Consider the following 22429-nt stretch of genomic DNA (forward strand, 5'->3'; position numbering starts at 1 on the left):
TAAGCATCTATATGCAAAATTTCAACTTAATCGGTTGAGCAGTTGATGATTATTCATTCATTCGTGTATTTTCTATCCCCTACATGTATAAGCCGATTCTTCCTTTTATTATATTATAAGAGAATATCGGGGCACCGAGCTTCGCTCGTTATTTATTTATTGATAAACAGAACTCAATTCTTTAAAATGTAAATTTTTAGGTAATTGGGGAAGGACTAACAGGCACAGCCCAAAACTACTTCTTCCTTGAATTTTGATTTATACACTATAAATATTCCAAAAAGTAGGTTATCCTCCTACACTTGAATTTAGGTCCAATTTTCAGTCCAAACATTTGAAAACAGAAAAGTCCTAATTTAGATTGTTTACAAACCAAATTGAATAACAAAATAACACTCACTTAACACTTGAAACTGTAAAATAATGATTAACTTTGAAAATTATGATATAGGCTACTCTAATTTAGAATGATATACCATGTCATGTCAACAAATCAGATTATTTTGATCAAATCGATAAAATTTTTAGATTAATATTTGTCGTGAATAAACTGATTGATTGTAAATAGTTGAACAGCTGAACATAATATTCTGTCTCTCTTCCACACAGGCACTCACATCTTCTGTTATCGACAGACTACGAAATTATCATCTGTTTTTCCAATGATGAATAATTATTATCCTTTTCATATTCTTCAGCGAGTTTTCCCAGGGATGAGACCTAGTGCAATCGAATTTTTATATCATAAAGCTACTATGTTTCAGATATCGTGAAAATCGTTAGAGCCGTTTTCGAGATCCGTTGGACATACATAACCAGATAACCAGATAACCAATATAACCATATACAGAAATTGCTCGCTTAATATAATAGGATACTACATTTTGAATTTTTTTTTAAATTTGTCTTTTTTAGATCAGATTTTTCTATGCTAATATTCACTTTCAACTGAAAGCATTCCTAATAAAAAACAAAATGCTGTTTATTGAACAATTAAACCAATGCAAACAGTTTGAAAAGAGGATTAATAGACTATATTCCCAAAATATCTCTCAGATGTAAACTTCTTACGATATTTTTATTGAATTTATCAAAAAATCCTACATATATAATAAGATTCACGTTTCAAGATGGAAGCGAGGGACAAGGAGACGGAGAAAAATGATGATAACGAGAAGAAGAAATAGAAACAAAGGACGAAGAGAAAGAAAAACAAGAGGGAGGCTTGATAGAAGATAACGTAGATGATGTAGAATGTGGACGAATAAAGTGCAAACGAAGAAGAAGAAGAAGAAGAAATGGTACTACACCAGGAACCGTGATGCAACCTATCATCTAATGAAACCGGTAAGACTTCCTTTCTCTCTCTCACTCACACACTCTTATACTCTATCCTTCTCTAATTTCTAAATCTTTCTCTCGGAGTTTGATGTCCCATATTCTAAAGGAGGTCGCCGCGTATCACACGAAAGTGGCAACAGAAAATGAGGAGAGAGTGCTAACAACAAAATTGAGGAGAAAGGAGGCGAAAAGAACAGAAGAAGAAGAAGAAGAAAAAGAAGAAAAAAAGAAAAGAGAAAGAAGATGAAGATGAATAAGATAAAAAAGAAGATGAAGAAGAAGTTATACAACAAAAAGAAGCAAAATTTATGGAATCTGAGAAGAAAATGTTAAATACGTAAGATGATAGCGATATGAAGGACGATGAGGAGAAGAAGAAGAGAAGGAAGCAGGTTAAAACGAAGAAGAAAGAACGAAGAAGAAGAAACATAAGCGGCAGAAGTAGAAAAGTATCAGAAGAGAAGGATGAAGAAAAAGAGGAGAAGAAATCAGAGTCATAGGATTTTGAAGTCTCAGAATTGAATAGAGATAATAAACATGAATTTTTGAAGAAATGATATATTTTTCTAAGAATATAATATAATATGTTTGAAGGGGAGATGAAAGTCGTAGAATATATACACAGAACATTATGAGTTGTAGCTTTTATAGAAGATATAATATGAGTTGAGGTCTGAGATGAAAACCAGAGGAATATGAGAGAAGAAGGAAGAGGAAGAGAAGGAGGAGGAGAAGAAGAAGAAGGAGAAGAAGAAGAAGAAGAAGAAGGAGAAGAAGAAGAAGAAGAAGAAGAAGAAGAAGAAGAAAAAGAAGATTAGGAGGACTAGTAGTAGGAGAGATAGGAGGTGATGGAAGAGGAGGAGGAGGAGGTGAAGGAGGAAGAACAGACAAAATTTGATAAGAATTTTGGAGGAAGAAAATGACAAAATTTGCATAGAAGAAGAGGGAAATAAAAGATGAGAACGAAGAGGATAGAGGTGAGAAAGAGGGGGAGGAGGAGGTTGAAAATGGGGAGGGAAGGAGAATGATACATAAGCAGAAGGAAGAGAAATACGAGAAAACGCGAAGCGTAGGCCTACCCTATTCTGAGTAAAATCAAACAGATATGGAAGACTAGCAGGTAACCCGTGCTCCGCAAGGGTCTATTTTAAAACTTGACGTGATGAAATCTTGAGAATTGAAAATAGGCCTATAACCATCCTCAGTTAATTAAGAATCCATATGCAAAATTCCAAGTTAATCAAACCAATAGTTCAAACATAATTCTCCTATCCCGTACGTGTATAAGCCAGTGCTTTCCTTTATTATAGTATAGATGATAACTAAGTAGAAAGAGACGAGGGAGAGAAGGAGGAGGATTATGAGGAGGAGGAGGAGGAAGAGGAGGAGGAAGGATGACACAGTTGAATATGATCAAATGATGAGCTTTCTCAATAGATAACATTTCTAGCTCTCTCTTTCCTGGCTCACCACTGTCCTAACCACTGAAATTTAGAAACAGTTTTCACAATATTTCCATAACAAAGGAAATTAATTTCCTTCCTACAATCTCTAACAACGTCAGAGCAGTGAAAATTCAAATTGAAAAGATCTTATGACTGATCAGATTAGATTTATTCATTTAGGTAGATTACAATATTTATGCTGGCTTGTAGATGAATATGTATTTATTTATTTTTACATTTGAACTGAGTTTAATATTAACTGACAATATAGCTGTCACAATCACAATATACTGTGATTCGATTCAGGTTATATAGTGAGCACCTTATTAACATTGATTTAATGTTAATCTGAACCGAAAATCAAGTGACGAAGCAGTGTGTGATTACATAACCTTAACTTTTGGACAACATCAACATTTTATTAAAATTTTTGGAGAGAAATAGTACAGGCTCAGCCTAGTTTTTCCTCCAATGTCATAATAATATAATATGATTATAGTGTTTTATACAATAAATGAATGAATGAATGAATGATTTGCTATCCTTGTCTGTAATTGGACGAAGCAGATAACTCTATCCTTTAGCAACGTAGCCAAATTGTTTGTAGATATACACATTATTTACACATGTATACACATGTATTGTTTGTATTTTTGTGTGTATGTATTGTTTGTAGATTGTTTGTACATATATTGTTTGTATTATGAACTACCCGAATGCTCAATATCAACTATGAAAATTTATAATTTAACCATGAAGACTAATTTTTTTAATATAATAGATATACAGAGTGTTTACGAGCTCCCTACAAATATTCTAGGGTATTGTCCCTGGGTAAAAAACATATCTAAATATCACATTTAAAATGTCCGCAAGTCTTCAGTAGCAAGCTACAAAAAATTAAGATAATTTTTCAAATTCATAAGACAAAATGGCGGCCATTTAAAATTTTGTTTCTTGAACAACTCAGGAACCGTTGGTTTTACAAAGATTTACATGGTAACTTTATCTAGTAAATTTAATTTTCTATCGCAGTGGTCGCCAAACATATGAGCCTGTGAGCTAGAATAGCATTTATAAATCTTCTAGTGAGCTACCAACGAATATCAGAATAAAGAAAGTATATTTTATTTCCTATAAAGATACATTTCTAGTGTTGAAATCTACTTATCTAATAACAAAAAGTATAACAAAAGTTGAAATGTATTTTTCAATGAGAGCAGTGGAACTCTTTTTGGTCATCAAGTATTTTCTTGATGTTTGGAGTGTACGTTGTAGCCGCCATTCTGATGCAGTTGTCCATCAGTCAGTCTGTTCCTATATCAATTTTTATGAATTTCATACTTGAAAAAGATGCTTCACAAAAGTAGGTAGAGCTGAACATAACTTTCACCTCAATGCAACTTGAATAATATTTGGATATTTTTCTTTTGGGACTTGAGGCCAAATAGTTGTGGAAAGTGATCTGAGAGACAGATCATTTTGAAAATCCACAAATTCCATTTCAACTGAAGTCTGATATCCACCAAAATGTTTTACAACATAAGCTGCAAAATCTTCTGCATAGTTCTCTACAAAAGAGAATTGATGAATTTTACCATATTTGATATTCTTTTAAAATCTTGAAATCGTTGATCAAACTGTTGTCTCAAGTCTGAAAGAATTGTAACATATTCTTCTTGGTTATTGCTGCGGTGCTGTGGAGGATTTTTCTCGTCATTAATTTTCTTCATATATATTCAAATTGATGTTGTTTTCCATGATGAAACACACTATATAATAACTTTGTTATAGTTCAGACACTGTGTTACTTGTAAATATTTGAAAAAACACTTACTTTTCTTGGAGTATTGAGGTATTGAGTACCTCAAATATTTACAAGTAACACAGTGTCTGAACTATAACAAAGTATATATTCAAACTGGACTACATTCTTTTGCACGAGCGTTTCAGTGAGCTACCAAAAACTACTCCACGAGCTACCGGTAGCTCTATTAGACAAAGCAAATAGCTCCGTCCTTCTACAATTCCGAACCGTTGCCGAATATTTTGTACGTCATTAAGAAATATGATGGACTACCAAAGTATGTAATAGTATTAATTAATTTCAATGATGGGAATGAATAATTATTAAAACATGGAGTTTTTCTTGGTGAGTACGAATATAATAACCTCATTTTTTCCGAAACTTTGGATAATTTTCATCAAAATCTGGGAGAAAGACAGTTTTGGGCTATGTCTGTTGTCTTCTTCCAATCATATTATATTTTAATAATGATTTGAATAAATAAATAATACATTCAAGGTGGAATTGATCATTATTAACAATAATCTACAATTAATATTGATCAGATATACCAAGATGACTTAAATTCAGAGAGTACAAAATTGTCATGAACCACAAGGTTTGACATACCCCCAAACATCAGTTCCTCCTCCTCCTGGAAAACCAGGGGATGTCCATCCACGAGTCAGCTCAGTCTGTCTCTGGAGGTAGGCGATGAAAAGGTGTGTGAAATTATTCAGAAGAGAAGTGGAAAGCTTTTTCCACTAGCCCAGCGTTTTCACTTTGTTAGCCAATACTGTCTGATCAGCTTTTAGTTTTTAAGGTTGGAAAAAAATTATTTCTCTTCTTAAAGAAGGAACTGATGTTTGGGGGTATGTCAAACCTTGTGGTTCATGACAGAATGTAGGCCTATATGTACATTCTATCCTCACTGCTTAAATCACAGCTTGGGGGGGGGAGGGGAGACGCTGACCAATCATTAAATATTAATGATGCCGTCAATGATATCAAGCGATGCTGTCCAATCATTACCACTAACTTTTATAATGTAACTCTCGCTAATGTTAAATCACACTAAGCATAGAATAAACAAGATTTAGATGCCTGGTTCAGAATCCCTTCAAGTAGAATTATTTTTTCGCAGTTTTTTTGTTGTTCTTTTTTGGGTCTGGAATGCGAAACCCATGACATTTAATTTGTGCCAAAGAATTTAAAGTGCAAGGAGATTCAAAAGGAACAGAACAGAGAGATAGGAAGAAAATAGGAAAGCGAAATTGGAAGATTTGGAATGTTTGCTAAAAATAGTGTAGGTAGGCTACTAACTACATATCTGTACTTTGAGCCTTCCATATAAATAGCCGTAGAACTTGGATTGTCCGTCTTCAGCTAATCCAGCTTATTTGTTGACTTCAGCTACTCTTCTTCTTCTTCTAATTCTTCTTCTCTTATTTCTCTCTGAGCTTTTCGCCTTCCTCTTCTGCTTACTACTTTTTCTATTTCTTCTCATTCTTCTTCTTATTTCTCTTCTTCTCTTAGCTTTTCGCCTTCTTCTTCTGCTTACTACTTTTTCTATTTCTTCTCATTCTTCTTCTTCTTGTGTTCTTATTTATCTTATTTTCTGAGCTTTTCACCTTCTTCTTCTACTTACTACTTTCTCTATTTCTTCTCATTCTTCTTCTTCTTACTATTTTTTCTATTTCTTCTCATTCTTCTTCTTGTGTTCTTATTTCTCTTCTTCTCTGAGCTTTTCACCATCTTCTTTTTCTATTTCTTCTCATTCTTTTTCTTCATTTTCTTCTCACACTGAAGGTTTAGGGCTTTAGGCTAAAATACCTGTTCCGATACACAAAAGCTAGTAATATCCTATCAATTCTCTTAGAATATATGTATTTAGGGCTACTTATTTTCATTATTAAAATAACATTAGAGTAGCCTACCCTTTTTACTTTCCTTGCCCTATCACCATAGGTAAGGAAAGTATTGCTTTCCAAAAAAATTAAGGTACCAAAATTTCATGTTTTCTATACGTTTCAAGAACCCCTGGGTCCAAAAACATGATTTGTTGAAAAGTTTTCAAAATAGAAAAACAAGTTAAAAACACGAGTCAAAACAGCTAGAATCAATGTTTCACATCATCTTCAGGTTTTAAAAATAAATTTCAAATAAAAACTATAAATTTTACTAACTTCAAAACATAGACTATATCTCACTGTAGAGGTGCAAATCTCTCAACAGAATATTGAATAAGAGTATTCCATCTTTTACATTATTATTTTTCAACAATAAATATTCCCTCAATATTTATTATTTATCACGAAGCGCGGAGGCTGCTAACCGACCCTACTGGGGTGGCGAAGCCCCCTGTCCAGCGCGAAGCGCGAGTTATTGATAATATTATGACAAGAATGTCATATGTCAATGTTAAATAATATATTTATACTTTGTGTAAATCTTCTTCAGACTTGGAGGAATTCGCGGCGCAGAGAAATGGAGGGAGATCAGCCAATTACAGTGATGGATTGAATCATACGTGGAAGCGCAGTTGCCAATTTGTCAAATAGAGTCAGTCGAATCTGTGATTGCAGAGAGGAAACTTGCTAAGTTTAACATCAGCGCTTGAATACTCAATGGAAAAAATCTGGTGTGGCGCACTCACACAACTTTCCTTGCCGTTATGAAAATTGATCACGTGACGCTAGTGTTCACGCGCATCTCAAGTCTACTATTCAAAGATTTGAGCCAGCTGGTGACAGGGCAATAGCGCTGGAGACACACGAGGTCTGCTATCTCTTCATAGTGAATCATTTAATGGAATCAACAGTTTGCAATTGGATAGTAACATTTTCTCGAATTTCGAGCTTATTTTCAATTTTAGGTGAAAATGTTACTGAACGTTAATTGTAGAGATTCTCATGCTCAATCTTTTCCACTCGAAATTTTTTGTTTAAATTGTATCTGAAGCCTGATAATTGAGAATCTAAAATCAAACTTTGCATAGATGGGGCGGAGCTCCTGAAATTTTTACAGATATGGGACTTGTGGCAGTTGATAGAGCTTATCGATGACAATTTTAAGTATAACTTTAATCAAAATTGTTGGAGCCGTTTTCGAGGAAATCGCGAAAAACCCTGTTTTTTTAACATTTTTGCCATTTTAGCCGCCATCTTGAATCCCATTTGATCGAAATTATTCGTTTCGGATCCTTATATTGTAAGGAGCTTACGTTCCAAATTTCAAGTCATTCCGTTAATTGGGAGATGATATATCGCGTACACAGACGCACATACACTCATACACACACACACACACACATAACAAACCAATACCCAAAAACCACTTTTTTGGATTCAGGGGGCCTTGAAACGTATAGAAATTTAGTAATTGGGGTACCTTAATTTTTTCGGAAAGCAATACTTTCCTTACCTAGGCCTATGGTAATAGGGCAAGGAAAGTAATAATTAGAGAACACTGGCCGATACACAAGGGCAACATAGCAGCCGTTGTATCCCTGCCACTGTGTGCCTTCTCTGCTGCGCATGCGCATGCCCATCCCAAGTCGGAAGTTTATTTGAACCAAGTATAATATACCGGGGAAACTTGAATCACAGCTATCTACTATACAAGTCGGTCGAAAACGAAAAGTGACAATAATGCCTTCCTAATATTTTCACCAACTTTGAAACGTAAAACAGTGAAATTCATGTTGTGAAGGTAGCACTATCCCTATCTTCTTCTTCTTCTTTTGCTCCACAAGTAGCCTAACTATTGTTTTTACTTTCCTTGCCCCATTACCATAGGTAAGGAAAGTAATTGGAAAGGAAGTATTGCTTTCAGAAAAAAATTAAGGTACCCCAATTTCTAAATTTCTATACGTTTTAAGGTTCCCTTAGTCCAAAAAAGTGGTTTTTGGGTATTGGTCTGTGTGTGTGTGTGTGTGTGTGTGTGTGTGTGTGTGTGTTGTGTGTGTGTGTGTGTGTGTGTGTGTGTGTGTGTGTGTGTGTGTGTGTGTGTGTGTGTGTATGAGTGTATGTGCGTCTGTGTACACGATATCTCATCTCCCAATCAACGGAATTACTTGAAATTTGAAACTTAAGGTCCTTTCACTATAAGGATCCGACACGAACAATTTCGATCAAATGCAATTTAAGATGGCGGCTGAAATGACGAAAATGTTGTCAAAAACAGGGTTTATCGTGATTTTCTTGGAAACGGCTCCAACGATTTTGATCAAATTCATACCTAAAATAGTCATCGATAAGCTCTATCAACTGCCACAAGTACCATATCTGTAAAAATTTCAGGAGCTCCGCCCCATCAATGCAGATAGATTCCCAATTATCAAGCTTCAGATACAATTGAAGCAAAAAAATCAAGTGGAGTAGATTGAGCATGAAAATCTCTACAATCAATGTTCAGTAACATTTTCACCTAAATTTGAAAATAAGCTTTAAATTCGAGAAAATGTGATTATTCAATTGCAAATTATTGTTGATTCTATTAAATCATTCACTATGAAGAGACAGCAGGCCTCATGTGTGTCTCCAGCGTTATTGCCGTGTCACCAGCTGGCTCAAATCTTTGAATAGTAGACTTGAGATGCGCGGGAGCACTAGCGTCAGGTGATCAATTTTCATAACGGTAAGGAAAGTTGTGTGAGTGCGCCACACCAGATTTTTTTGTTTCTCCTTCCTATTCATCATCATCTTCTAAAGCAGTGATGTATCTTTCTATGTGAATGAGGTCCGCGTTATAATGACAGTGCAGAAAGATAGGGGAGCAGTATTGCCGATTCTCTGCCTTGTCACTGCCTTCTATAGAGGATGCTAATATGGATGGATAGGATCTGATGTAAAATTAACTGTTCATTCTTGTTTAAAATAATCAATTATTATTTAAAATGTATGAATTCAGGGCTACTTTCTTTTATATATATATATATATATATATATATATATATATATATATATATAGAATAGAATTATAGTATCCTTTAAAATTGATAAAATAATAAAACAAGAATACAAATTGTAACGTAGGCCTAACTACTAGTTTCGGTGATCACACCATCGTCAGGTTATAAAAATGAATGTTAAAAATAAAACTTAAAATAATAACGAAACTAGTAGTTACGTTACAATTTATATTCTTGTTTTATTATTTCATCAATTTTAAATGATACTATAATTTATTTTATTTTACATTTATTATTTGTTCGTCAAGAGAATACTTTTTCAATTATTATAAATGATAAATAATTTTATAATTGAGAATGAATATTTTGTTAATTAATTATACTTCTACATTGTTGATAAACAATTTGGCAATGTTGCGGAGCTAGGAAAGGAAAGCGTCATCTGTTTTGTGGGATGATAGACAAGGATAGATTGATTGGCTGCCTTTATTTAAATGTGGTTGCGTTCAGTGTAAGCAGCTACATGCAAGTCACAACGTGTTTCAATGGCACTTTTCAAATGCTGTTTTCGACTCATACGTGATCTGACATGTAGGCCTACATGGACATGCATCATACGCATTCAATGATTCCTAAATAGGCTAGTGAACAATTACTAAACTCGTTATGTCCAAATTACAGTGTTCCAAAATCCATCAAATCTAAATTATTTTTCTATTTTTTTCAAAAAACTTGTGTCACTTGATTTTCTATAATAGTGTGGAAAAACAAAATATTTTTTACATTTTTTAGCAACTTGTTTGAACCAACTTAGTTAGGCTACCTTTCTTAGGGAATGGGCTAAATTTTTTTTGTTCCTGAAAAATGTGAGTTTTTGGGCATGACCACTTTTGGAATTGGACGACTCGATTAACTTCAGCCAATAAAAACTTGAAAGTCTCGGATTGTAGTGAAAACGTCGTTAATATTGAATGAATAAAAAAAAACGGTATTGATAATGGATTTGTTAAATTAAAATATTTAGGCCTATTAAAAGTTTTGGTTATGCTTAGGCCTAGAGCATAATAAATTTTTTTTAAAGAATTGTAATTTGGCCTATTATTGGAAACCTTAATATTGTCATGAAAACTTTACTAGGCTTATTCTTGTTAAACATTAAGCATAACCTCTCTAATAAGATTTATCATGACAGACAAAATAGGCCTAATGCAGAATCTTCAGTTATGGCTTTGGGTTCAAAAAAGTACAATTTACAATTTGGCCAAAAATAATAATTGTTGTTTTTTATAACAGAGATTATGTTTTCCAAACCTTCCTCAGAAACCTCTAAGCCTAAACCTCAATTAGGAAAGTTTTGAAAACTAATATTGATTAGGCCTATAAATTTGATACTGAGAGAAAGTCTTTCAATATAGCCTATTTGTATTGTTTACAGTCCACAATCTGAAAACCACTTGGATATTATCATTAAACTAAGATGAACGATGTAGACAATAATTGCATGGAAACTTTCACCAAACTAGAGATTAGACAGTAATCTTGGATGACAGTTTTGTGTAGAGTTGAAAGATGATTACTTGGAGTACGGTAGTTAAACTATGTGTTGACTTGGATCATAAGCTATGAAATAAAGCCAAAGTTAGGCTACCTACCTGGCAAAAGGAGTATGTTCAACATCGTATGTTGAGGTGATAGGTTCATGCTTCACAATCGTTTCCAACAGTTCATTTTTGATTTCCAGCAGACCTTTTTGTGTAGTATGTAGTATTATTCCATCAAACACTGACTCAGATCCCATTTTAGTCGTGAATATTGTTCGAATTGTAAGAAATAAAACAGAAATTGATAAGATATGTCTTTAAAAAAAGTAAATATGGTATTACAAAAACTTATAACCTCTCAAAACCTTTACGACTACATATTGTAACACTTTTTTAAAGGCAACAACATGAAACGTTGTTTTGTAAATAGTATAAAACAAATACTACGGAAAACACAAGAAAAATGATCTAAAACGTAGTAAAACACTGTAGCACTGAATTAAAAATGACAGCAATTAACTTCGTTGAAATATACATTCCTTGTGTGAAATATTTCTTGACACAACCTGTTGACAATAGGGCTGTGAATTGAGAACTGTAAATTCTGTTAGATACGTTGGGACTTGGGAGAATGGAAGTGGGAGAAATGACGAAGGAATGAAGGGGAACGAAAATAGAGAAGAAACGGTTGTTTGCAAGTTTTGAAAGTAGAAAAGAAGACATCTCGCGACATCTAGCTGTAGAATTTGGTACTAGAGCAACAGAATAGGTACAGAATGGAAACTGTCAATGGAACGCCTATCTAACCAAAGATGCTTTTTACATGGCGCAAATTCTAGCCACGTCACGTGACCTGGGAAGTTCCAATCTTGGTCTTCTGATTGGCTCGTGGAAGTAAACAAGATCAATTGATACGGATCATTAAGGTGATCCGCACCTACTATCAATACTATTACAATGCGGCGCTTCCTAACAAGATGGCAGATTTTGGTGACAGGGTACTAGCCTTAGACCAGTTATAGAATAGACACGGCTCATTGTATATTCATATAGAAAGTCGATGAAGCCAACATCTACTGCCAAATCCACCCATCTTGACGTCACAACAGTGAGGTCCACGTTATAATGGAAGTGTAAGATTTGCAATGGTGCTGCTATCCTTGTCTATCGTTCAACAAATGTGAAAGAGTTAGGGGTTAGGTTTCATTTGGGTTATATTTAATAATGTTCTATTAGGATAGGTTAGGTTACTGCTTTAAAATTGCAATTTGCTGGAAGGGGCTAGAGTTATGTTTTTTGATGTTTCAAAGGTAAAAGGATAGGTTAGGGGGTTAGGATTTTGCTTTAAACAGAGTAACGGCCAGCAACAGTCACAGTTATCACATAGTTATTCAAAAGTATTCTTTGAGTATCTATAGTGAGGTCCACATTATAATGGTAGTGTACGATTTGCAATGGTGTTGCTATCCTTGTCTATCGTTCAACAAATGTGGAAGAGTTAGGGGTTGGGTTTTATTTAGGTTATATTTAATAATGTTTTATTAGGATAGGTTAGGTTTTTGCTTTGTAATTGAAATATTCTAGGGGCTAGGGTCTAGGTAGAGTAATGTTTTTTGATGTTTCAAATGTGAAAGGGTAGGTTAGGGGGTTGGGTTTTATTTAGGTGATATTTAATAATGTGTTATTAGGATAGGTTAGGTTTTTGCTTTGAAATTGCAATATGCTAGAAGGGGCTAGGGTGCGGGTGGAGTTATTTTTTATGTTTCAAAGGTGAAAGGATAGGTTAGGGGGTAAAGATTTAGCTTTGAAATCTGAATTATTAAATGTGAAGGGGTTACGGGTTAGTGGTTAGGCTTTTTTTTGGATTATATTCAATAATGTTCCATAAGGTCAGGTTAGGTTTTTGCTTTGAAATTGCAATATGCTAGAAAGGGCTAGGGTACAGGTAGAATTATGCTTTTTGATATTACAAAGGTGGAAAGATAGGTTAGGATTTTGCTTCGAAATTGCAATATGCTAGGAGGGATTGGAGGTTTTTACAAAAAGGTATGTTTATTGATGTTTTAAATGTAAAAAGGGTGGTTGAGGGATCGGTTTTTGTTTTAAAATGACAATATGCTGACTTAGTTATGGTGTTTTTCAACATCAGTTAACTAACAACTGTTATATTTCATTAATTATATTTTTCAAAAGTACTCTTTCTTTTATTAAATAAAATGATAATATGTTGATTATTATATTGAATTTGATGATAAATCATCATTGGATAATAATATCATCATCAAATAGAATGACGATTGGCTCGGGTGCATACCAACTGACCCAATTCCCATTTGACCCAACCTACCACTTGACCCAATTCTTCTAAATCGAGAAAAGCCGCGAAACCACTTGACCCAATAGACATCTGACCCAATATACCATTTGCCCCAATATTATAAACATCACAAAACCATCTGACCCAATTGACATCTAACCCAACCTACCACTAGACCCAACTACTGTGCTGCGCTCTCGTGGCATAGTTTATGGTGCGCAAAACATCAATGCCTTCTTGATGAGTGGTACTCCTTCGACAGCCATGACAGTTGACATTCCGATATTTTCTGGTAGATGTCAGGACGGTCAAGACTAACCTACTTATGTGGTGACATTTGGTACTACATTTTCAGTATTGTTTTCAAAAGCGGGAATCATAATTATTCTCAAAGTTGACTGCTTGAACTGTATTTCAGAATTATTGAACTGCCATGATGGAATTAGAAAATGCCTTGATGGAAGATTAAATGCATTAATTATTATTTGAAGCTACAGTAGTTTAAAATATTGGAAATTTCAGTCCACGAGAAACACTTGATGATGACTTGTTTAAAGATTAAAATATGGTAGGTAGAATACTAATAAAAATCAACAATATATACTCTTGTGGAAATAGAGTAGTATCTATTATGTTTCAATCTCTGCTATGTGAATTAGTAAACATTGAAATAGAATCTATCCATTCTAGAGCTAGAATATGAAATAATAATGAATAAAATGGCAATGTCGTTTCATTTATTCACCATTAATCACCATGATCCTGAATTTGACCTTGGATCAAATTCAGTGAAATAGGCATAGTCTGTCCAAGCAAAGAAGACCCTCTGGAAAGATGGGAAATTGACTCAAGCTCGGTTAATATTGGTTCAAAAATTATCAATTTGACCTAAAATTGTAGGAAACAATTTGATCCACTATTAAGACCACATTTATAATGGAAATTTGATTTCATTTGCTATGTATCTTCTATAATATAACAACAAATAAATGGCCAACAATGGTCAATAGTAAATTCATTAATAATCATTACAAAGTAAAGTTTTATTTATCAGCAATGATGTGCAGATCTATGTTAGTCTGGTAGGGTATCTAACAAGAATGAGAAAAATAAGAGTTTCATGAGCTGAACCTTGTTCAGTTGACAATATGATCTTACAGCTGAAATCGTAAGTATATTCATTAGTCTATATTTCAATCGCTAGGGTAACCGACCAAATTTCATTCTCAGTGCAAGTGGACACGTGGACTATAGTGATCTGGATATTGCGGTCACCATCAAATTCAAGCAATGCAATTGTGCTATCAATGCCATTGAGCTATTTTTTACAAATCCCATGACTGTTAGATTAGAGCATATTAGTATTATATTTTTGTTTCATCAACTCTTGTTTTTTGTAAACTCTACTGTAATCATTTAAACTATTTAGCCTATAGTTACAATTGAAGAATAAACATCAGTGTAGGGTGCTGTTTGAGGAAATGTTCAATCACATTCCTGAGGAAACTATTAATTAATAGGTAGACCTAATAAATTACGGTAGGCCTACAGACTAACTCATAAAATGTTAATATATTTTATTGAAATTTCTAGGTTTTTAAAGTGCAGTTCAATAAATAACTCAACTGAGAAATGCAGTCTCATAAGTACCAGTAACCGAGAATTGTAGGGTACTATATATCATGGAGATTATTTGATTTTTTTTACAAATTTCGTTGTGCAAATTGTTTATTTCTCAGTAAATAAATAGTACAACCAGAAACATAGCTTCTGAAATATTCATAAAACTATGTAGGTAGGCTACTCTAAATCGATGTATTCTAGAAACACTTATCCAAATTTACTGAGGAAAGAAACTTGTGAGGAAATTTTTTAAGGCAGATTCCATCAAAGTCATTCTCTACTATTATTTATGTTGTAGGTTTTAACCTAGGTTATAAGGAATGTCCATAAATATTCATTTCCAATTTCTATTTCTAATACGGTAACTCAATTCCATTGTCTTACAGAACTTATATCGTAGGCTGTAGGATACCTGTCAACAGCTTTTTTCTGACTTAATAAAAACTATGATAGCAACAATAGACTACAATACTTGGAGTAAGGTAAAATCTAGTTGTGAAAAGTTACCTATATCAAATTAAATAATCATCAATCATTTACTGATTGATAAGATGCTTTTATGGTGGTTTTACCAAATCTAATAACCTCATCCAAATTTAATAATACAGATCTAACCTCAAAATCACAAAATAACACAAATCTAACCTCAAAGATAGCAAGAACTGTCAAAACAGCTGTGCTTGGTTTCAAGGCCTTCTAGACTTTTACCTGAAGAGTAGACCGTAGGTAGAGTGTAACCATGCCTGGAACATTGCAGACGTTTTGCCAGAGTGCAGCACAGTAGTTGGGTCAAGTGGAAGGTTGGGTCAGATGTCAATTGGGTCAGTTGGTTTTTTGATATTCATAGAGTTGGGACAAATGGTATATTGGGTCAGATGTCTATTGGGTCAAATGGTTTCGCGGTTTTTCTCTATTTTAAAAAATTGGGTCTAGTGGTAGGTTGGGTCAAATGGGAGTTGGGTCAGTTGGTTGAGCCCCGATTGGCTCCAGTTACAATGCTCGGTAACCATCCATCACAAAGAACGTTACATTCAAAGAACTGACTGAATAGAACGGGAAAAACCCGCTACTAACGCATGCGCGATATGGTGCTGACTGGACCAAGAGTGGTTTGTGTATGTATACTGTGCTAGAGCTCTTGTTGAGGCACAGAATACTTACAGAATAAAAACTCGGCTAGAATCGTGACGCCCAAAACCGCCATCTTGAAAGAAAGTGAATCTATAGTGAGGTTCACGTTATGAAGGCAGAGGAGAAAGATGGGAGAACTGACTGTGCTCCGAAGTTGTCATTTGGGACAATGGTGAAACTGTTAATCGGATGTACCCGGTTGATAATCTACCATATTCATCCATCCACATATACACATATAACATATATAATTATGATAACTTTTAAAAATTCGCGGATGGATGAATATGGTAAATTATCAACCGGGTACATCCGATTAGCAGTTTCACTTACTTGCTGATGTTTCACCATTATCCCAAATGACATCTTCGGAGCACAGTCAATGCTACACTGACTCCTGCCTGTGCTTCGAAATTCTTCCTTGTGGTTGAAGGGAGTACCTCCACCCCTCTCCTTTTTCCACGTGCCTGGCCTAACGCTGCTGGGTGAATGGAATTCCCGCAGAAGTGTCTGGCTTTTGTGATGTGTTGTTGTGTTCAGAATGATTTTCCAAATAGAAGAGATATTTGTACTTTCATCCCTTTTGTTAAGGCTACCTTGTTTCTCTATTTCCAGAGCCTCTCGTACAATCCTAGCCCGAAAATCTTGAATATTGGCTATTTTTTTGGAATTATTGAAGTTTATTTTGTGCTGTGAGTTCCTTTCGTGGTTGTAAAGAGCTGAGGTTGATTGTTTGTTTTTTATGCTCAGTTTGTGTTCCTCTCTCCTGGCTGAAATTCTTCTATTTGTTTGACCAACAGACATTCTGTCACAATTCAGGCAAGGGATGCTGTAAACACCTTGATTTTCTAGCTTTAATCTCTGAATGGGCCTGTTTAGGAATTTCAAAATAGTTTGGAAAGGTTTGTAGACAGGTTTGATTTGATGTTTTTGCATTATTCTCCCTATACAGTCGGTGGTACCCTTGATGTATGGAAGGGGGATGGTTTTTCAAATGCTTTCTCTTCCTTGAGTTTTTCTTCAGGTTTTGAAGATGTCAGTTGTTTTTTCAAAGATTTTTAAATTATTCTATTATTGTAACCATTACACTTGAGTATGGATTTGATTGTCTTGATCTCTTCTTCTTTGCTTTTTTCATCGGTGAGCTGGATAGATTAAAAGATTAGACTATTGACTACAGAGAAGGAATGTTCAGGGTGATGATGAGATAGTGCATTGAGGTATCTATTTGTATGGGATGGTTTTCTGAATACAGAGTGTTCCAGATTGCCATTTTTGTTTCTGGTGATTAGAATGTCTAGGAATGGTAGTTTAGCTTCTTCTTCTATTTCGAGAGTGAACTGTAGTTTGGGGTGTATCTGGTTCAGCTGATTGAGGAATTCGGAAAGTTCTTCTTTGAGGCAAAATGATAAAGGTATCATCCTCTACATATAAATCTCTTCCAAAGGATTGGTTTCAGTTTTGTTCTACTGAGAGCTTCTTCTTCAAAATGAGTCATAAGAGATTGGCTATGGCTGGAGAGAGGGATGATCCCATGAGGGCACCTTCAATTTGTCTGTAGTATTGGTTATTGTTGATGAAATATGTATTTTTCAGGAAGTGGCTTGTCAGGTCAATGATTGATTTAGAAAAGTGAGAAAGAAACACTTTTCTAGTTTCTTTTCTTTTACAAACGGGAGATTTAAGATTTGAGTGAGTTATGAATAAGGAAAGGTGTAGCTTATGAATTGATAGAAAAGAGGAGGTTTAAAATTAAAAATTTCGTAACTGCCCCCTAAATACCCCCATAATATCCCCTTACTTTGTACCCTTTTTCTCTCCATCCATCTGCACCGCATAATCTGTGGTTTCCACTGCTACAATTGACTATCCATACTCTGTGGCCATAACCATTGGATTTAAAACTGTATCAATCTCTCTGCTCAGTTGAGAAAGGGAGCACAGTTCCTGAAAATTTCCTTTTATAATGTAAGTTTTTTCATTCTATTTATGTCTTGTGTCTCCTGTTTTAATTCATATTACAAACTTTAAAGTGACTTCTGTCATATATATATATATATATATCCCTATTTTCACCGTAATAGATCCAAAGTAATTTTCGTGTATAATAGTAAATGGCAAGGAATAATGATTGTGTGGAGAATAAGTTCACAAATTTTTCAATTATATATTTAATCAATTAAAGACACACAAACACACAAAAAATATATATACTTAAGAATGCTACTACACATTTGAGAATTAACTCAAATTGAAAATCAACTCAAACTTCTTACTTCAATGTATACAACCTTTCTAAGGTAATCTTTCTAATATATATACTTAGGAATGCTACTACACATTTGAGAATTGACTCGAATGGGAAATCAACTCAAAATTCTTACTTCAATGTATACAACTTTTCCAAGGTAACCTTTTCAATATATAGGTACTTAAGAATGCTACTACACATTTGAGAATTAACTCAAATGGAAAATCAACTCAAACTTCTTACTTCAATGAATACAACCTTTCTAATATATATACTTAAGAATGCTACTACACATTTGAGAATCAACTCAAACTTCTTACTTCAATGTATACAACCTTTCTAATATATATACTTAAGAATGCTACTACACATTTGAGAATTAACTCAAATGGAAAATCAACTCTAACTTCTCACATCAAATTAAATACAACATTTCAATCAAATATGGAATTCCTACATAGCATTAAAACTCAATAACAAACAATAAAACAAATTACCATATTTCGAAATGTATTTTCATTTATCTGCTGAAAACAAAAATGAACTAATTCCAAACATGAAATATTATTGATAATAGTGCATTACTGAACCATCTTAATGACATCTGGAGAGATCTACAGTTTTGAAAAACTGTCCCTATAGTGAGATTCATATTATGAAGCCAGTGGGATCTATAAGAATGCATTGTTGCCGTTTTCCTGTTCCCACTGCCCTATAGTGTGGATAGCTGTGATTCAAGCTATTCAGATATATCTTATGATTATAATAATTATAATCGAATAATAATGGTTTATTCTTTCTAAAATATGTAATATTAGCCAAGAAAATATATCTTCTCATGATTCAATTGTTGATTTCCATAATTAAGATTGAAATGCTGGTTCATTATATTTCTTCATAACCTGGAAACAATTTGACAGTCATTAGAAGGATAGAGCTGTCCGCTTGGTCCAATGACAGACAAGGATAGCAACACCAATGTTAATCAGGTGCTGACTTTATAACATGAATCACTCTATAGTTGTGTATGTAAGTGCTAAACTTGGGCATTGTCAGTCAAGAACAATATTCATTCATTTCTTCAAATTTGAAGAAAGGATTCAATACCAATTTTACAAGAAAAATAACATATTTTTGATATTTAATTCTATACCTATGTTATATCATACAAATTGTAATACACATCATAATTCTTAAAAAAACTATATTTTCTGTATTTTTTAATTCCTATTCTCGTTTTTGAAGTTGGCTATTTTGAATATTTGTGATACTGTATTATTACAGATTTTTGTGGAATCACAAATCAATAATAGCAATGTGGAATCAATACAATGTGTGGAATTACATTACAATATGAACAGTAACATAACCCCTTTGTAAAACATTATATCTTAGGTCGTAGCAACAAAATTATTAATTATAATAAATAAATATTTACATAAAACATGGTACATATAGCACTCTTTTATTATCTACTGAAATAAATAATTATATTGAACTATTGCCGTATGACAGATGTATGGTACCTAGTTATGTAGAATCTAATGATTTTAAATGAATGTGACTACTTTCAATCTATTTTACAAAGTAATGTCCAGTAGGAGACTCATGTTGATTCATCAACTTACTTATCAGTGTAATAAAGAACTATTTTATCAACCTTTTTGAAACAGATTGCTAGGTGTAAGTTGAGACTGTGAGCCCCTATACCTGTCACGAAATTTTGGGTTTCAATCAATTCAGTATGTTATTCTAATAAAAAAACCAGCTTTCAGTCACAACTGTTTTTAGAATAAATAAGACAGTCCAAAGTAGATGAGTCTGTCAATATAAAGTTGGACAACTGGTAAAACTCAATACTTCAAGTACCGGTACGTAGGCTTTCTGTCAACTCAAAATTCATTATTTGAGATTTCTGTTTCCAGCAAATTCGTTGTGTTCAATACATAAAACTATCAAGACATTTTGAACAAAACCAGCATATTGTCATTTAGAAAACCTAACCCTCTAACCTATTGTTGAAACATATTCCCTATCCACCCTACCCCCTAACAGGAACGAAGGAGTAAAGTACTTTTTCACCTTTGAAACATTGATATGAATCAACCTGGACCCTAACCTCTCCCAGTATATTGCAATTTCAAAGCAAAAACTTCAACCCCTTAACCCATCCTTCTATCTTTGAAACATTACTGAACATATTTAACGTGAATCCCAATCCAAGCTGGAGCCCAATCCCTTCCACAAAATTCATTTGTAGCCTATAGCTGTGCTGTTAACAAATGAAATTATTATGATTATTGGGAATAATTCACATAATTTTGGCAGGTCTCTGAAAGGATAAGGAGTTGCAGTAAATAAAGAATAAAGTATATTTTTTAAGAGTTTTTTGAATAAGTATAGTATTAATATTCCAGCATATTTTTGCCATTCATAAACAAAAACTAACCCCCTAACCTACCTTTTTATCTTTGAAATATCAATAAAAATGAGTTTCCAGGCTATGTTACTAACTAACCATGTTATTTCTACCCTCCTATAGCCCCACAAAGTTGACAAATTATTGGAAGATCATGAAGAAATATAATTGAGTAATAAAATATTCAATTTAAAGTATTAGATAGCCTACATAATATTTTATTATAATGAATAAGTTTGTATACACTTGGACTGATTTAGTCAATTTGAGTAATATTTGTAGGCTACCTACTATAGACCTATAGCCCTCATGGCTGAAGGATTCTTCTTCAACAACCAAGTCAATTTTCTAAAAACAATAAAGTTATCACATTATGAATTAAAATTCTTTTATTCAATTTGAGATTTGTGTGTGTATTCAGAGTTATAAAAAATGCTAGTGAGCACTAGCAAGCTGAAACAATAATTACATGATTAATTAGTTTACTTTACTTTACTTCAGTTTGGATTCATTAACCATCTTTAGAACAAAATATATCCAACCATTTTATTATGATGCGCGAGTTGAATCTTGCCACAACCCAACCAGCTGATCGATACTCGGTCAGCTGTCTGGGACTGTCAATAGTCCCACCCCAGATTGCTAACTAATATTCAGAAATGGATTTTACAAATGCAAAAATAGTCATCATTTAAAACCGGCAGTTTCAGTATTTCATTAAATCATGAAATCAAAGTGAAATATTTTTAGTTTTTTCTTGCATAGAAATCAATATGAATTCAGCATTTAAGGTATTCATGAATTAATCATCAATAATATTGAATATTTCAAATTAACAACAATTGCAAAGCTTGTAAATCATCTCAATCTACTCTTTTAAAATAATTATAGCTTACTACAGGATAAAGTAAATAGAAAAACAAACATATTTGCTATTACTGCATATTTGTGTGTTGGAGATTCGATTCCAAAAGTGTCTGTTGTCTCCAAGTTAATTAAAATTTCTGCGGCTGCTCTTCAAGTAACTTGCAAGATCTGGAAAATGGAAAGTATTAGTAGAAAAGGAAGAACTATATTAAGCTACATTACTATTATTCCATATTAAATAAATTTCATCTATTTATAATATTGTACATGTACAATTCAGGTTAAACAACATAGACCAGAAACTATATACTGTGATGTTTTTAACAGGGTTAGTTCAGGGTATAAGGTAATAAAGTTATGGGAGCTTAAGGTACCCATAATCATTCAGTTTCAGATATCAACACGGGGTCACAAGTTTCAAACATTGATACTAATCCCTCAAAATCCCCAAATGAAATAATTGAGTTGTTATCGACTCCAAAATCTCAAGAGATGGATGTTAATACACATAACATTATTAGAACCATTGAAGATAATGAGACTCCATTTGTTGAGACTAGTTATGAGGAGAACATATCAAATGTCCTCATTCCTAACTCATGTGCTAAGGGATGAGGGTGGTTTAAAAGTTGAATTTTTTTAGCGTTTTGCTTCCTTGCTCATATCTTGAGAACAATGCGTTCAACCGACATAACTAACTATTAAAAAAATGAAGCTTGATAAATTCTCTACACTTTTTGTTCAGTAGAATTCTGTGATATTCCTAACAGTTACCGAAATATTCGCTCTTGAATGA

General features: G+C 33.5%; 3 protein-coding genes across 6 annotated transcripts in view; 1 reads left to right on the forward strand and 2 right to left on the reverse strand.

The window, feature by feature from the left end:
* The window catches only part of LOC111046862 (death-associated protein kinase related), a 45104-nt gene extending 33397 nt beyond the window's left edge, over positions 1–11707 (reverse strand). The window contains exon 1 of the mRNA XM_039440853.1: positions 11137–11707. Within this exon, the coding sequence (XP_039296787.1) occupies positions 11137–11282 (146 nt within the window). The 5' untranslated portion in view covers positions 11283–11707. The remainder of the gene's footprint in view (positions 1–11136) is intronic.
* LOC111060672 (gastrula zinc finger protein XlCGF17.1-like) overlaps positions 1–22429 on the forward strand; it is a 458016-nt gene that overhangs the window by 174280 nt on the left and 261307 nt on the right. The window lies entirely within an intron of this gene.
* The window catches only part of LOC111058490 (proline-rich protein HaeIII subfamily 1), a 176017-nt gene continuing 171841 nt past the window's right edge, over positions 18254–22429 (reverse strand). For 3 of the 4 annotated variants that reach the window (XM_039440857.1, XM_039440856.1, XM_039440854.1), the window contains one exon: positions 18254–21801. In XM_039440857.1, the coding sequence (XP_039296791.1) occupies positions 21758–21801 (44 nt within the window). In that variant the 3' untranslated portion in view covers positions 18254–21757. The remainder of the gene's footprint in view (positions 21802–22429) is intronic. The other variant, XR_005572887.1, reaches the window with a different exon arrangement.

Source organism: Nilaparvata lugens, chromosome 14 (assembly GCF_014356525.2).
Source record: "Nilaparvata lugens isolate BPH chromosome 14, ASM1435652v1, whole genome shotgun sequence".
Lineage (NCBI taxonomy): Eukaryota > Metazoa > Arthropoda > Insecta > Hemiptera > Delphacidae > Nilaparvata > Nilaparvata lugens.